Source organism: Pseudophryne corroboree, chromosome 9 (assembly GCF_028390025.1).
Source record: "Pseudophryne corroboree isolate aPseCor3 chromosome 9, aPseCor3.hap2, whole genome shotgun sequence".
NCBI lineage: Eukaryota > Metazoa > Chordata > Amphibia > Anura > Myobatrachidae > Pseudophryne > Pseudophryne corroboree.
Window position 1 is genome coordinate 447,705,040 of NC_086452.1, and position 15,560 is coordinate 447,720,599.

The window sequence follows — 15,560 nt, forward strand, 5'->3', positions numbered from 1 at the left end:
GGGGCTGCCAGTTCTGTCACCCGATTGTGTACTTGGGGGGGTTGATATACATAAGTATCCGGTGACAGAAGGTGACACTGTATATCCCATTATAACCGTGGTGCAAGGGGACAGTGCTTGTGATAGAACACAAGTATAGTGAGATGCACACACATATCAGTGTGGTATAATCACTACTGCAGCACAATGTGTGTGTGTGTGATAACAGGATGGAAAAAGTGGCACACAAGCAAAATAATGCTGGGGCATTAAGGTTGGGCATTAACCTAGTTTTACCACAGGGGGTCAGAACCTCCACCCATTCATTAATCTTGTCTGGAGACTGTATCCCAGGCTAAAACAGGGACAAGGAGCCATCAGATGGAGGGAGTGTAACATCCACCCTAGGAATAAGTGTATTCTTCCCTATAGGAAATATTCTGCAGAAGATATAATAACTCACACGCAATGAGAGCTCCTGTGTCTCCTGGTCCCACAGACAGGGGCTCCCCCATGCCCAGGGGTCCCGTCTTCAGGCTGCAGCCAGGGAGAATGAGCAGAGTTTGGAGTGTCCGGAGGTCTCTGCTCCCCCCCCTTCTCCTGAACACAGGACCTCTGTCTGTAGCTGCATTTCCTACAGCCCGGCCGCCTCTTTTAACTTCTGCAACGCCGGACACGGAGAGAGGAAGCGGCTGCATTGTAAGCTTCTCCTGCTCAGAGAGATCCCTTTCCATGTGTTGTGGGACTACAAGTTCCATCGGATCAGGCCGGATTACTCAGGAGCTATGCAATATGCAATCGATAGGGTAGGTATCTGCAGACAATTTAACCCCAAGAGCTGACAGTTGGCATAAATAAATGATTGCAACTAGCAGAGAACTGGTTAAAAGAAGAAAAAAAAGAAAAAACAAATCACAGTTTTTAGTGGATATAAAATAAATATGACCAGTGTCATGGGTGCTATAAGCACTGTGGCCCCCCTCACACTGACTGAAGGGGGCGCCCTGGCGTTAGTTACCGCGGTGGCAGTTGGAGGAGAGATGTCTCATATGCAATCTGCACGATGTCAGGGCAAGAAGCTGGAACTTTATTTCTAGTTATAGAAAAGGATCAGGAAATAAAAATATATATTTTATCCCCCCCCCCCCCCCCCCCCCCTCCTATCTAAACTAGTTACAAGTGGAGTCCTCCAGATTGCCCAGTGACAGGAGGCTGCTATACCTGGCAGGGCAGGGGATCAGTGAAACACTCCCTGGGTTTGCCACAGGCTGATGGGGGTTTGATTATAAGAGAAGGGAACATCATTTGCTTGTGAATGTGGCAGCAGAAGGTGACGTCAGAGGCCAGGCGTCTGGATGGCTGGATTGGCGAACTGGAGAGACAGCATCAAAAGCCAGCCTCCTATTACCTAATTACTAACTTTCAGCCCTTTAAATCCGCCCTCCCCCAACTTATGTGAAACACACACAATCAAACAAAGGGTCCAGTCCGACCCAGTAAGCAGTGTCCCAGTCTCCCAGCCCCCCCCCCCCCCCCCCCCCCCCACACACACACACACACACACACACACACACCCTGTATTGATCATCACCTAGCCCTGGGTGACTTGCATTCACAACCCACTATTAGAATTAACCCATTCACTCCCAGCACACATCACCAGTCCGGTTTTACCCTAATGGGGAGGTGAATCAAAATTTTTTTTTACTTTAATTAGTTGTGTGTTGGTGGTGGTGGTGGTGGTGGTGATGGTGGGGGAGGGGGATTCGATGCTATAAAGTCTCTGTTTGCATATTCCAATACTTCTTTGTTTTGTATCTGTCTAGACTGTCCCCCCGTGAATATATTGTTTATTTTAGTATTTGTGTGTTAATCCGTACACTTTACACCCAATCGCTGTCCTCTGTGGCCTAAACATGGAGGCAACTAGATTCATTTCTGGTTCACACCGATCCAAAATGATAATTCCGCTCAGTATGATAAATACACATACGGCGATGCGTCTTCATTTTCCATTAACGCTTATTTAACGCGTCCACACAATACGCAATTATTACAGAATGATAATACAGAATAGAACACAATTTTCACCAAATGTCAAAAGGTGTATAACAGTATACACACAAACAAAAATGCAACAATTGCGCCTTTGAAGTTTATGTATCATTTATCACTTGCAAATTAGTATTTATATAACACTTATCGCATGCACAATACACTTCTTTTTCTATATTTTTTTATTCATCAGAGAAATTATATATTACATTATTTTTATTTTATTTATGTAGAAAAAAAATATTTTGTTTTTACCTGCTGTATAGTAGTGTGTAGAGGGGATTCAAAAGACTTGAAGAATTGCTACGATTTGAGATAAAGTTCCATAGATATTTATATAGATCACCACCAGATAGGAGATAAATAGATAGGCGGTAAATAAATACACATTATGGTGTGTAATGAGTATTTTTATAGCACATGCAATAAACATTTACAGCATGCATATGCAAATCTTGTAGCATACAATCCCTCCCATTAAGAGGATTTACTAATGATGCCCCCCTCCAGTAACTAAGCACCCCCCCTCCCATGGGCTACTTAGATGTTTGGAGTGAATTAGGGAATGTGCATTGGCAGGGGAGTGACCAATAGCAGCCGGCAGCTTGCTGAGGACGCTCTCTGATTGGCTGGCCGGGGGTTATTAGCTGTGCGCGTCTTCTTACTTCATGTCTAGAGAAGGGGAGTCCAGCTGGCGCCAGGGCTGACATAGGAGGCTGCGGGATGTTACAGGGGAGGCCAGTGCGAGAGAGGCTGCCATCTGAGTAACAGCCTCCTGCTCTCTCATAGCAATCCCTCTGCAATCTCCTGTAAGTACTGATAAGTCTCCTGTCTGGGTGCAATTAGCATTGTTGTGTAACTTAATTGTATTTATATAAGTAGCAATACTGTTATGTGATGCAATGTATTTGTTGTTACTCATACTGTTATCTGATACAAGTTGTGATACAATGTATGTGTTATTATCATCATTGTGTAATAGTATTGTTACTGGGAGATATAATGTAGCATTCGCTTTGCTACTGTCCTATGCTGTATTTATGCCATGTATGACTTATGTAGCGATACAGTATATGTATCAGGAATATTATTATGGCAGATCTGATACATTGTATCTCAGGAGGGGCCAGTTACTATAGGTATGGGCTATGTGCCTGTGCCGGCTGATTGCACCTTGTTATCAGGAGTCGGGGGGGCGGGGGGCTGGGTCTGTATATGTGTGTGTGTATACTGTGTGTATATATATATATATATATATATATATATATATATATATAGTATATATATATAGTGACAATAGCTGAGCAGGACACTGGGATCGCAGACTGTAACGTGCCTTTGTACTCTTGCAGGTGCTGCTGGTTCATCTCGATTTTTGGGGCACCCCGGAGGAGATCACTTTCACTTTCAGGCGCCAGAGCCTGACCCGCACCAGCCCCGAGGACTTTTGGGTGTATTGGGGAGTAAATAAACTTTGACATGATGGAAGTGGCCACGGACCAGCCTCGCTGGATGGCACACCATGCCGTGCTCAATGGGCAGCACCCAGAGAGCCACCACCCGGGACTGGCACACAACTACATGGAGCCGGCGCAGCTTTTGCCTCCTGATGAAGTCGATGTGTTTTTCAACCACCTGGACTCCCAGGGAAATCCCTACTATGCCAACTCTGCACATGCCCGGGCTAGGGTGTCCTACAGCCAGGCTCACGGTAAGACCCCGACAGGGTGACCCTCTGCAGAGGGGCAGCAGCCAGTGACCCACCCATTGCCACCACCGTGGGGGGAGTACTGGACTCTCGGCTCGGGACGGGCTCCCATAAATTTTGCACAGGCTGGGAGAATACGGTGACCCCTAATATTACACCCCTTTAAAGAGCTCTAAATAAGGAAGCACAGGCAGTGGTGGCCCCTACAACAGTAGGGAAGGGGGTGGCTTTAGTTACAGATAGCTCTTGTAGGGTCTCAGATGGAGTCTTCTAATGAGTATTAGGGTCTATGCTGGTGTGGTGTCAGGGATTGGAGGTAGTCCTGGGTCTAGGCCGTGCTGCAGTCACTGTCTCCGCAGCGTGCAGCTAGTCCCATATGATATGCTACATACGCAGTGTTCTATGTTCTGTAGAGTTGTTTACCATCTTCAGCCAGTCAGTACTTATACCCCCTCCCTTCATTAGATAACACTCTATGGCTGTCCACACAGTGTGGTTACTGGTTTATCTGGTAAAGACCTGCCCCTAGCTCTGGGTACTGGTGTTGGAGATCTGGGAGCAAGGCAGGAAGATTATATATTTCCAGGACTGTAGGGTGAGAGCACAGGGGTGTACACTCTATAATGGCTCTTCTTTCACAATACATATACTGTATATCATGTGATAAACGTGTAGTCATGACATGTATGTAGTTACCCCGGTAGGATGCGTATGATCGATCACATGTATGCAGAAATTGACGTTCCTTGGCATGTGCCCTCTAGATCAGAGTTTCCAAAACTCCACCGCTACAGTCCAGGTTTAAGGATATCATTGCTTGAGTACAGAAGGTTAAATCAAATTGACTGAGGCACTAATTAAATTACCTGTGCTCAAGCATGGATATCCTTAAAACCTGGGCTGTCATGGCGGAGTTTTTGGAAACTGCTCTAGATCATGTGATCTAATAATACATCTATAGCCAAGTCATGTTCTATATGTTTAGATTGTAAGATTGGTGTGTATGCATGTTAGTTCACTCAGCAGTATGACTATGTACATTTTATAATGTATATGTAGCATGCAGGTCATGTTAAAGAGCTGTGTACACATGAGAACTGATTTATGTACATGTAGGGCATGTTAGCTGTGTACACATGAGAACTGATGTATGTACATGTAGGGCATGTTAGCTGTGTACACATGAGAACTGATGTATGTACATGTAGGGCATGTTAGCTGTGTACACCTGAGAACTGATGTATGTACATGTAGAATGTAAGACATTAATGTACATGTAGGATGTAAGACATGTTAGCTGTGTATACAGGAGAACTGATGTATGTACATGTAGGATGTAAGACATGTTAGCTGTGTATACAGGAGAACTGATGTATATGCATGTAGGATGTAAGACATGTTAGCTGTGTATACAGGAGAACTGATGTATGTACATGTAGGATGTAAGACATGTTAGCTGTGTATACAGGAGAACTGATGTATGTACATGTAGGATGTAAGACATGTTAGCTGTGTATACATGAAAGCTGATGTATGTACATGTAGGATGTATGTACATGTAGGATGTATGATGTATGTACATGATGTGTGTCTAATGTCTTGCCCTGTACCCACAGCTCGCCTGACTGGCAGCCAGATGTGCCGGCCACACATCCTGCACAGCCCCGGGCTTCCCTGGCTGGAGAGCGGCAAGTCTGCACTGTCCGCAGCCCACCACCACAACCCCTGGACGGTCAGCCCCTTTGCCAAGACCCCGCTGCACCCCACGGCCACTGGCGGCTCCCTGTACCCGGGAGGGGGCTCCTCCGGCGGCCCGAACTCCTCTCACTCCAGCCCGCACCTGTTCGGATTCCCCCCGACCCCTCCCAAGGACGTGTCCCCCGACCCGGGCAGCGCAGCCTCCCCCCGGGCGGAGGACAAGGACAGTATCAAGTACCAGGTGTCCCTGTGCGAGAGCATGAAGATGGAGGGGGGCAGCCCTCTGAGGGGCAGCCTGGGGGGCATGGGGGGACAGTCCTCTACCCACCACCCCATACCCACCTACCCATCCTATATGCCCGCAGCACACGAATACAGCAGCGGCCTCTTCCACCCGGGCAGCCTCCTGGGAGGCCCAGTCTCCAGCTTCACCCCCAAGCAGAGGAGCAAGAGCAGATCATGTTCAGGTGAGGACCCCATAACTGCTGCCCACCTACCTCCTACACTGGGCATCGCTCTATCGCCAATACATGCACACAGCAATGCCTTCCCCTGTGCCACACAGTCGCATCATGGTTTCATTTCATGCCATAGTTATTCTGATATCGCACTTTATTGTGATATATATATATATAGATAGATAGATAGATAGATAGATAGATAGATATAGATATTTATTATACACACCTACCTTTACCGAAAATGAATAAAATAAGCGTCTTATACTGTGGGATACATTGACTCCTCTCTCCCATTTATTACTGGTCCCCTGTAAAGAAATAAAACCAGATCACGCTGCGGTAATTGCCTAAATGTTTCCTAAACATGGCAAGAATAAATTGGTAAATAGCAATAGTTGGCCAAAGGCACTGCAGGGGGAATTGGTCACATTACAAAACATGACCTCATAGAGAACTTGGGTGGGTGACTAAAGCTAGCTGCAGGACTGGATAATAGATTAAATATGGCAGTCCCATTGTAATATACCTGTGGGGATACAGCACTGGACCTTTAAATATTGATGAAGCTACATGGTTTTGCAATGTTTGAAATTATATCTGTGTGTCTATCTATCTATCTATCTATCTATCTATCTATCTATCTATCTAGAGAGTGTGGCATACATTGATTAGAACCGGTTTATTAATTAATTTAGTGTTATCATGGAATTTATCACCTTCCAAATAATTTTCGTTGCTTGTTGTTTAGACCTTTGTATGTGACCAGTTGTGATACCTACACAAAATTAAATGCCATACATTTATATACACCTCTTTCAAAGTTATGTTGTGTGTAATATATATTTATAATATATAATGTTTAAAGGTAATAACAAAAAAAATGCATTTGAGTGCTGTGTTACATTTTGTTGCATTATTTTATTTTATTTAATTCCATTTATTTATTAAGACTAAATACAATCATGTCGCATAAACACTCAAAGATTATTATGATATATGCATTCCCCCCTTAAATGTAATAAATAAATAAACATTAGATGGAAATTGCTTTTCCTGGTATACAGATCAAGATTTCTATTAATAACTTTGTTATCTATAATTAAATATATATTTAAACGTGGATCTATTAACAGCCTGATCTACTAAAGCTAATAGATTAGTGATGGGGTGGAAAAGTGAAATTGCAGCGATTTTTGCTCACAAATGAATCTGCATGTAGAAAAAAAATGTAACAAATAGATGACAACACGGCAAAGTTCGTGACTGATCGTTTGTTTTTGCTGAAATTCGAAGCCTAAAAACATGTCCTGCTCCCGAATCATCAATAATCTGGGACACGTTCAGTTGTAGATGTACATCTACAGCGCTGCAGAATTTGCCCATTACTCTTAGCACTGCGATTATTCGGATTAAAAAAACAAATTAACAAAATGGGAAAATAAATGGAATTGGATCTAAGCAGCAGTGTTCCTCTGAACTGAATTATATTCTAGATTTCTGAAGGAGCTATTTTATTTTAACATGCACATACTGTATATTATTATATGGTTTGCTAAACAGTGCAGGAGAAAATAACACATAATATCGAATTTATATTAGTCGCATAAAATAAAATCGTGTTTGGTTATAATAATTTTGATACAGTATCTTTTTACATTGTCATTTTTTTTTAAAATAACATTGTTTATTGTTAAGTGGCATTTGTAAATGTTTGCAAATACAAAGTATCGTTAAATCTGAAATGTCTACAAATGCAAAACTAGCGTAAAGTATCGCAGTATTCGTATTGGCTAGAGCTTCGCCATTTCTGATATATGTCATTTGTGTCTGAAGGACAGTGCAAAAATATTGTGAATTTGTTTTTAAAGAAAGAAATCCGGTTTCTTCGTGTTTCCATTTAGAAGGGAGAGAGTGTGTGAACTGTGGAGCAACTGCCACCCCACTGTGGAGGAGAGACGGGACTGGCCACTATCTTTGTAACGCCTGTGGGCTCTATCACAAAATGAATGGTCAAAACCGACCACTCATAAAACCGAAACGAAGACTGGTAGGTGTCTGAAAGGGGCTATGTCTTTCATTACTATCTGTTACATGTAAAACACCATCTCTGGTGGTAAACTTTACTCAAGACGCTGTGTATTGAGACACCGAGCGTCGTATTACTTTCCTGGCCGCGGAGCTTGCAATCTACTAAGTGGCGGTAATAGTTATCTCTCTTATGTCAGTTGTATCGGTTGCAAAAACATTTCGAATTCTCAGCAATAATAACATCTGTATGTAGTTTGTCACTGACGAGTCAAATTAATTTTGGCAGCGGAGCTTGCAATCTATTTTTTTTTTCTTTCTGGGAAGGCAATACACGTTTCTTGTTAGTTCTGGTCAGTACTACTAGTCACTGCACTAGGAATGAGATTGATCCTGTACTCAGGGTTGATATATATGTTTTGTAGCAAGCACTTAAAAGGTTGTGACACCAGATCGCTCAACACTCTCTTGACTTCCCACTGCTTACACACTGTCCCATCATCTATGCAGCCAGTGCCTTAGCTAACCTCTTGCGAGGGGTCATATATAGTACAGTAACTGATATTTGGTCTGGAGGGGGTAGAAATACCTGAGCCACGTCAGGTTTGTACCAGTGCCAGAAAGAAACTCCGATAAATCAGCCCCCCCCCCCCCCCCCCCCCCCCCCCCCTGGGATAAATAATTCCCAATCATCCTTGCACCCTGTTCCTTGCCCTGGGGAAATGTATGCAGAACACCCAACCTCTTACTACATACAGCACTTTTAAGGCGTGTATGATATATGAATAAATATAGTAGATCATGCTGGGACCTGTAGTTCTACAACCACAGGCGGCTGAATGCATGCTATGTCCATGATGCAATTATATCAGTGTTCTGAAAAAGTCAATTACGCTATTAACTTGAAAACAATACACAGTGTACAGACTGCCCCCCAGCTCAAACTCTGCCTGACCAGGCTAATAGCAACAAGAGTGGCCCTTATCAGCCTAATAAATCAGGGGAACACCCGGCCATAATGTAAGTCAGTGGAGTCAGTACACTTGTATAGTCTAGGAGATTTGCCTTTTTTTTTTTTTTTTAAACCCCCCCCCCCCCCCCCACCCCCCAGACAATCCCTAGGTTGTTATAAGCTATTCATTTTCCATGGAGTCACCTACACTTTGTGTTTTTTTTGTATTTTTTTTTGCTTTTTTCTTTGTTGTAAATGGCTCCATCTGAGCTCATGCTATGAGCTTCCTATCCGGATATCTGCACGGTGCTGATAAGGAAACTTCGGCTCTCTGTTTCCGGACATTAAATAACTTTACAGAGTTTACCCTAGGCGAGGCAGGCAGGGCTGTTTTGAAACGTCCAATACTTTGCAAATAATGCTTGTGAGGTTAATCATAATAATATATATAAATATATATATATTTTTTCAGCTAGGCTGTGTGTGTTTTCTTGGAAATGTTGGGGGGTGGGGTGGGGTGTAGAGGGTGTATATAATCAGACCTGTTAACCCCTTCAGTGCAGAATGAGGGAGGGGGTCGCTCTGTAGTGAGGGGGAATTCCTGTGAGTCACCTTGATGCTAGAACATTAGTTCTTGTCCTGTATAATTGACTTTCAAGCCTAGAATACTGAAAATCCCTAGTGGTGGCATTGTTAAGAAGCTTGAAAAAGTAATTGTTAAGGACATTACAATTGTGGAGCCCATTCTTTCACTAAATAACAACCCCTATAATATCTTAATAAGACTTTTGTGCTACATGTACATTGCACAATGACGTTATGTGTATAGGGACCCATTGCAGAACGGTCGCGAGGACAGACGGACAGCCGTCAGAAAATACCCTGGTGCAGACGTAATGCATATTTTAGTATGTCAGTAACACCGCAGTGTCACTATTTTGTATTATATAATTGTCTGTAAAATGCCTGCTCAGAAATATAATGTGCGTTAGATCTGTTGCCATGTGGGACTATGTTCTAATGTCATAGATGATTTCCCATATTTGTAGATTAAGGCCCATATTTATCAAGCCTTGGAGAGTGATAAATAGCACGGTGATAAAGAACTGACCAATCAGCTCCTAACTGTCCTTTTTCCAAACACAGCCTGTAACATGGCAGTTGTGAGCTGATTGCTTGACACTAGCAATCTATCACTCTCCCAAGGCTTGATAAATCTGTCCATAAAGTTCTTAACTTGAGGTAGGTGAATTTTCAGCTGGTGTATAACTACAAGTCCCAGCAAACGCTTCTGTTGATGTGAGAGGTTCCGCATAATGGCATAAGCCGTGGCATGCTGAGATATGTAGTTCGACAACAGCGGAAGTGCTACAGGTCATCCAATGCTACTGTATACTCTATGGCCGAGGGTTGCCACTTTGGGGTATGGGTCATTAGGACGACCACACTTAGGTCGACAGTCATTAAGTCGACCATTATTGGTCGACAGGGTCCTTAGGTCGACATGAACATGGTCGACATTAGGTTTTTTTTTTACTTTTTTTGGTGTCGTTTTCTTCGTAAAGTGATGGGGAACCCCAATTAGTGCACTGTGGGGGTCATTCAGACCCGATCGCACGCTGCCTTTTTTCGCAGCCGTGCGATCGGGTCTGAACAGCGCATGCACCACAATGCGCAGGCGCGTCGCCCGCTGGCGACGGGGATCGCCAAGCAGCAACATAACTAACTTAGAAAGCGATCACACCGGCAATCACAAGAAGATTGACAGGCAAAAGGCGTTCGTGGGTGGCATCTCACCGTTTTCAGGGAGTGTCCGGAAAAACACAGGCGCGCCCAGCCGTTCGGTAGGATTCCTGACGTCAGCATTGGCCCGGATCGTTGTAGCGGCTGAGTAAGTCCTGGGCTGATCGCACCCCTGCACAGCGATCACCCCCTCCCCTGTAGGCGGCGATTACCTGGTTGCAGCAGTGCAATAAAACGCCTGCGTGTAACCAGGTCTGAATGACCCCCAGTGTTCGCTCGCAATGCTTCGGGCAAGGTGCTTCGCTCCGCTACCGTTGCGCTCGGCACAGGTTACCGTTCCCAATTGTAGTCCACGTGGATTGTAAAGTATGAAAAAGGTAAAAAAATGGAAAAAAAAGTGAAAAAATCATGTTGACGTTGTTCAAGTCGACTTAATGACTATCGACCTAATGACCGTAAGCCGTCACTTTGCAATGTTTTCAAATAGGGCTTTACTGTCTAGCTATCAGGGACAATGCAAATGTGTTCCACTTTGCATTTGTATACAAACAGACCTGGCTTGTTAGCTGGGTAACACAGGACTTTGTTGTTGGGTGCCATACTGACCAGTACTGATTGTGTCTCTTTGTAGTCAGCAGCTCGAAGAGCGGGCACCTGTTGTGCAAACTGTCAGACGACGACTACAACCTTATGGCGGCGCAATGCAAATGGGGACCCAGTGTGTAACGCCTGTGGACTGTACTACAAATTACACAATGTAAGTTGCCCCAGCAGACTGCTAAGCTTGGCTTGCTAGGAATTCAATGAGGTCGGTTTCTGTTAGGTACCCCCTAGGGCATCTCCCCTCTGTTCCTTCCCCAGCACTGCAATGCCACTTCCAATGTAACTTAACAATGCAACAGCTTGGCTTCTGTAGCCCCCAGTAACCAAAGGGAGACGGAGACATAATGGCTGTGTAATCATCTCTTCTTTTCCAATTTGTTTCTATGATTGTTTAAACCCCTTGATTGCTGGGTGCCCTATTGAAACAAGTATTGCAAGCAAGATGTCCTAAAACTACAAGCATTATTAAAATATACACAGAGCCCTCCTTCAGCTAAATGATATGCAAAGGGTCTGATAAGTCTATGTAAGCAAAGGCCTGACCATGATAAAATAGACGTTTATTAGTAACGGTTAGAGGCAACATTATTTATTATATGGAATAAGTGGATTATATGTGGATCCTGCACACAGTACTTAGGATTTTAGTTCAATGTCAAATAAAACAAAACCCATCTTACTAGGATGTTATGAACACCCCCAAATTGGGTTCTCATTATAGTTTACAAATCATAGAACTATTAAAACTTTTATAACTTATAAATATAGTAGAACTACTATGGATTACAGTGTATTTGTCATGTTTTTTTTTAGACTGTAACTGTTACTAACAATGGAGGTAGCTAATGACATCACGAGGCACAGTGCCTCCTGCCTCGTAGATATATCTAGGTCCTAGGAAGTGGTTAGGCAGCATTACTGCAAGTATTGGTCCGACTTAGAGAATGGTTGCCTCGCTATATATAAGCGAGAGGTACGCTTTAAATTTACTTTGTTGGATGAGGGTAATCACTGGCCAGAAATGCCAGGAGGATGTAATTTATATTAAAATATTTGTACTGTAGAACAATGTTTTGCTGGGTAGAAGGAAAATGTTATTTGTAGTGCGCGTTGTTTAACATACAGGAAATGGCAGTGACAGAGCATGTCTATCCTGCAGGAGCGCAGATGTCTTGTACATGGTTTAAATTAGCCCGAGACTGATGTTCTTGTATTCTGTTACAGGTGAACAGGCCCCTGACCATGAAAAAGGAAGGAATTCAGACCAGGAATAGGAAAATGTCCAACAAGTCCAAGAAAAACAAGAAAGGCTCGGAGTGTTTTGAGGAACTTTCCAAGTGCATGCAAGAGAAGAACTCCCCTTTCAGCGCGGCTGCCCTGGCCAGTCACATGGGGCCTATGGGGCACTTGCCTCCTTTCAGCCATTCTGGCCACATTTTGCAGACACCAACACCTATTCACCCTTCCTCTAGTCTCTCCTTTGGACACCCACACCCGTCTAGCATGGTGACGGCAATGGGATAAAAATATCTACCCAAGAGACTGTAATAGAGCATGTGGGAAAGGTCTGGGTTGGCGCCCAGAGCCTCCAAGAAGACAATGTAGGACTGGCTTGCACCTCGTCTGTGGCATCAGATAGGCCTTCACATTGGACTTAACCAGGACTATTTGGTGGGACCAGATAAAGCACTGCCCCTGGACTGGAGAAATGGAATAAACTGCTTTGTGACCAACCCGCGGTGAAGGTAAAGGTGGATATAGCGAGATGTTTTTGTTTTTAAATTACTGTGAATATTGTAAATATGTTAAACATCTCGTGTGGGTTGGAAGGACCCAGTGGTAGATGACGCTGGATTTGTACTGCAGATTTGTTTCAAATGGACACGTTTATATATAAAAAAAAATGAAAATCTAAAGCTTAATTTTAAAAGAAAAAAATAATATTTATTTTCTGCTCCTGAATTTTTATCCCCTCGCCCCACCGCCACCTCTGATAGTCTCTGCCCTCATCCTCGGGTCATCAGGTCTGTAAGCTATAGACTTTTTTGCTCTGCCGCCCTACTCGGACAAGACCACCGCAACATCTCTGAGCCGACCTTAACCCTCCTGCTGCTGGAGGGATATTGGTTGAAGAGGTTTTGGAATAAGCGATCATGAATGCAAACATTGAAACATGACTTAATGTGGTTCATTGTAAGTGATTGCACCCGGTCCATGGATTCTGCCCCCCCCCCCCCCAATTCTTTGGCTAAGTTCCCTAACATTTTTAATTTGCATGTGTCAGAGTTTCTTTAAATTCAATGTGCTTTCCACAAAAATAATAAATAGCAAAAATATGTAAAATTTATTTATCCAACAGTTCAAAATGGCTTCTTCTAGTTACACGCTCACGGAGAAATATAGAAAGTGGACACGTGTATTTATGGGACATTAGATATCATCAGTCACCTATGATTCTGCCATTAAATTAGTTGTTGAAGGGGGAAAGGGGACAAACCGAGATTTGCAGGAGAAATTAGTGTTCTATTCCTACCCGTCATTTTCACCAAAAGCATGTATGGCTCAAAATTGGTGGAACCCAACTGCTCATCCTCCACAATGTTATAATGTGAAAGTGTAACATATTAACTGCTTGACCCTTCCCAAACACCTTGCTGTTAACAATTCAATATAACATAATTATGTATATATTAATTAATAAACAAAGGGAGGGAAGCTGTGTGGAGAATACAGTACAGCTGGAGGCAGTAAATTAACCCATTCATCTTATAGCAAATGTACAAGAAACATTTTGTAACAAACATTCCTTTTATACATTTATGTTATTCTAAATACCAAATACAGTAATTTAATTCAGAAAGAAAGAAATAAAAAGGCAAAAAGGGCCAACTCATATTAGCGGAGACTGTAGTTCAAATGTCACCAGGAGAGGCAAAGTTGCATTATGTAAAGTAGGACGGTTTAGGGGTTGCGGCCCAATGGTCCCTGAAAATTTCAATAAAACTTTAGTGGCCAGAAAACCCTTAAGATCATTGCTTTGATAGCCCAGCTGTATAGGGGGTTAATGCTTAATGGTACAAGTTGTACATTATTTTGTACCTTTTTTTCCCCTCTAAAACAGGGGCGGGTGGGTTACTGGAAAAATATTACTGATACAAGAGAAATTGAGAAGTGCAATATTTTGCCAGCCTGCAGATTAAGTCTGGGGCCCGGAAATAAATTATTTTGTATCGGTAGCCGCATAAAATTATACAGTATTTTTTTTTTACCTTGTTTTAATTAGTGACCTTAAGTTATTGTTGATTCTGTACACCATGTTTATATATTGTCTGTAAAAAGTGTAATGCTATCCTCCTATTCAATGAAGGTGAATACTAAAAATAAAAAAACCTTTTTTGTGGAATTTTGGCCTGTTTATGTTTATCGCATTTATAATTGCAGCCAGTAACTTACATTCATTTTTTTATTATCTGAATAAAATCTTTTTCTTTTTCTTTTTAAAAGTCAACACATCTCAACTTGTAAGTTGATACAAGGGGTTTTCTTTACTGGTTGCCGGATGGCACGCCAAAACAGATATTCTTAAAAATTGACATCAAATAAGTGGGAAAAAAGCTAATATTCTTTTAAAGTGAACCCTGGAATATGTAAATAATTGAAGAGAGAGACTGGCTACATAGGACGTACTTATTCAGCATTACAGAGACCGGCGTAACTCCTATTTCAGTAACATCTTGTCCTGTGCTATAGTGTGTTCTAAGGATTAAGATTTTCTTCTAAAGCTTCAACATATTCACCCGTCGCCGATAATAAATGTGTGTGGTATATGAATGTCACCAGTCCACACAGATGTCTGCGGTAATTGAATCTTTGATACAGATTTATTTCATGTCGTTCCCTTTATCACTATAAAACTTGTTTACAATTATTTATTTGCCCGTGTTTTCAAATGAACAAGACTTTTGTGTGATCTCCTCTTCTACCATCAACTCCGTACTACATGCAGTGCGCTTTTTTTTTTTTTTATTGGAACATGAACGAACCTGTTAGCCGTATTCCCGCGACCAGCCTGATTTTATTAAAGTAATATTTCAAAATAAAAGTTTCACAAGGAATGGCCATGCCTTTCCGAACAGTATGTTTACACTCTGCTAAAATGAACAGCAGTTTATGTCTCGCAGGCTTCCTCTTCGTTCTCATTTCAGGTTAGGGTGAGGTGGGCCTCAAGGCAACTAAAAAGGGGTCAAGTAAATACATATACTGTATATATTTCTCATCATACATCGATACAATATACAAGTCAACTGTAGCATGTATCTGAAAGTGGTTAGTGGCA

General features: G+C 42.6%; 1 protein-coding gene and 1 long non-coding RNA gene across 25 annotated transcripts in view; one reads left to right on the forward strand and one right to left on the reverse strand.

The window, feature by feature from the left end:
• GATA2 (GATA binding protein 2) overlaps positions 1-14,627 on the forward strand; it is a 20,742-nt gene extending 6,115 nt beyond the window's left edge. For 2 of the 4 annotated variants that reach the window (XM_063941169.1, XM_063941170.1), the window contains exons 2-6: positions 3,387-3,745; positions 5,359-5,907; positions 7,770-7,948; positions 11,253-11,378; positions 12,449-14,627. In XM_063941169.1, coding sequence (XP_063797239.1) covers positions 3,514-3,745; positions 5,359-5,907; positions 7,770-7,948; positions 11,253-11,378; positions 12,449-12,748 — 1,386 coding nt within the window. In that variant the 5' untranslated portion in view covers positions 3,387-3,513 and the 3' untranslated portion in view covers positions 12,749-14,627. Of the gene's footprint in view, positions 1-2,694; positions 2,844-3,386; positions 3,746-5,358; positions 5,908-7,769; positions 7,949-11,252; positions 11,379-12,448 lie in introns of those variants that run through there. The other 2 variants (XM_063941171.1, XM_063941168.1) reach the window with 2 other exon arrangements.
• Positions 1-15,560, reverse strand: part of LOC134958509 (uncharacterized) — a 728,433-nt gene that overhangs the window by 16,801 nt on the left and 696,072 nt on the right. For 13 of the 21 annotated variants that reach the window (XR_010187033.1, XR_010187029.1, XR_010187044.1 and 10 more), the window contains 3 exons: positions 6,132-6,209; positions 2,290-2,337; positions 1-858 (listed from right to left, as the gene is read on the reverse strand). The exon at positions 1-858 is cut by the window's left edge and continues 142 nt beyond it. This is a non-coding gene — a long non-coding RNA (uncharacterized LOC134958509). The remainder of the gene's footprint in view (positions 859-2,289; positions 2,338-6,131; positions 6,210-15,560) is intronic. The other 8 variants (XR_010187035.1, XR_010187037.1, XR_010187031.1 and 5 more) reach the window with 5 other exon arrangements.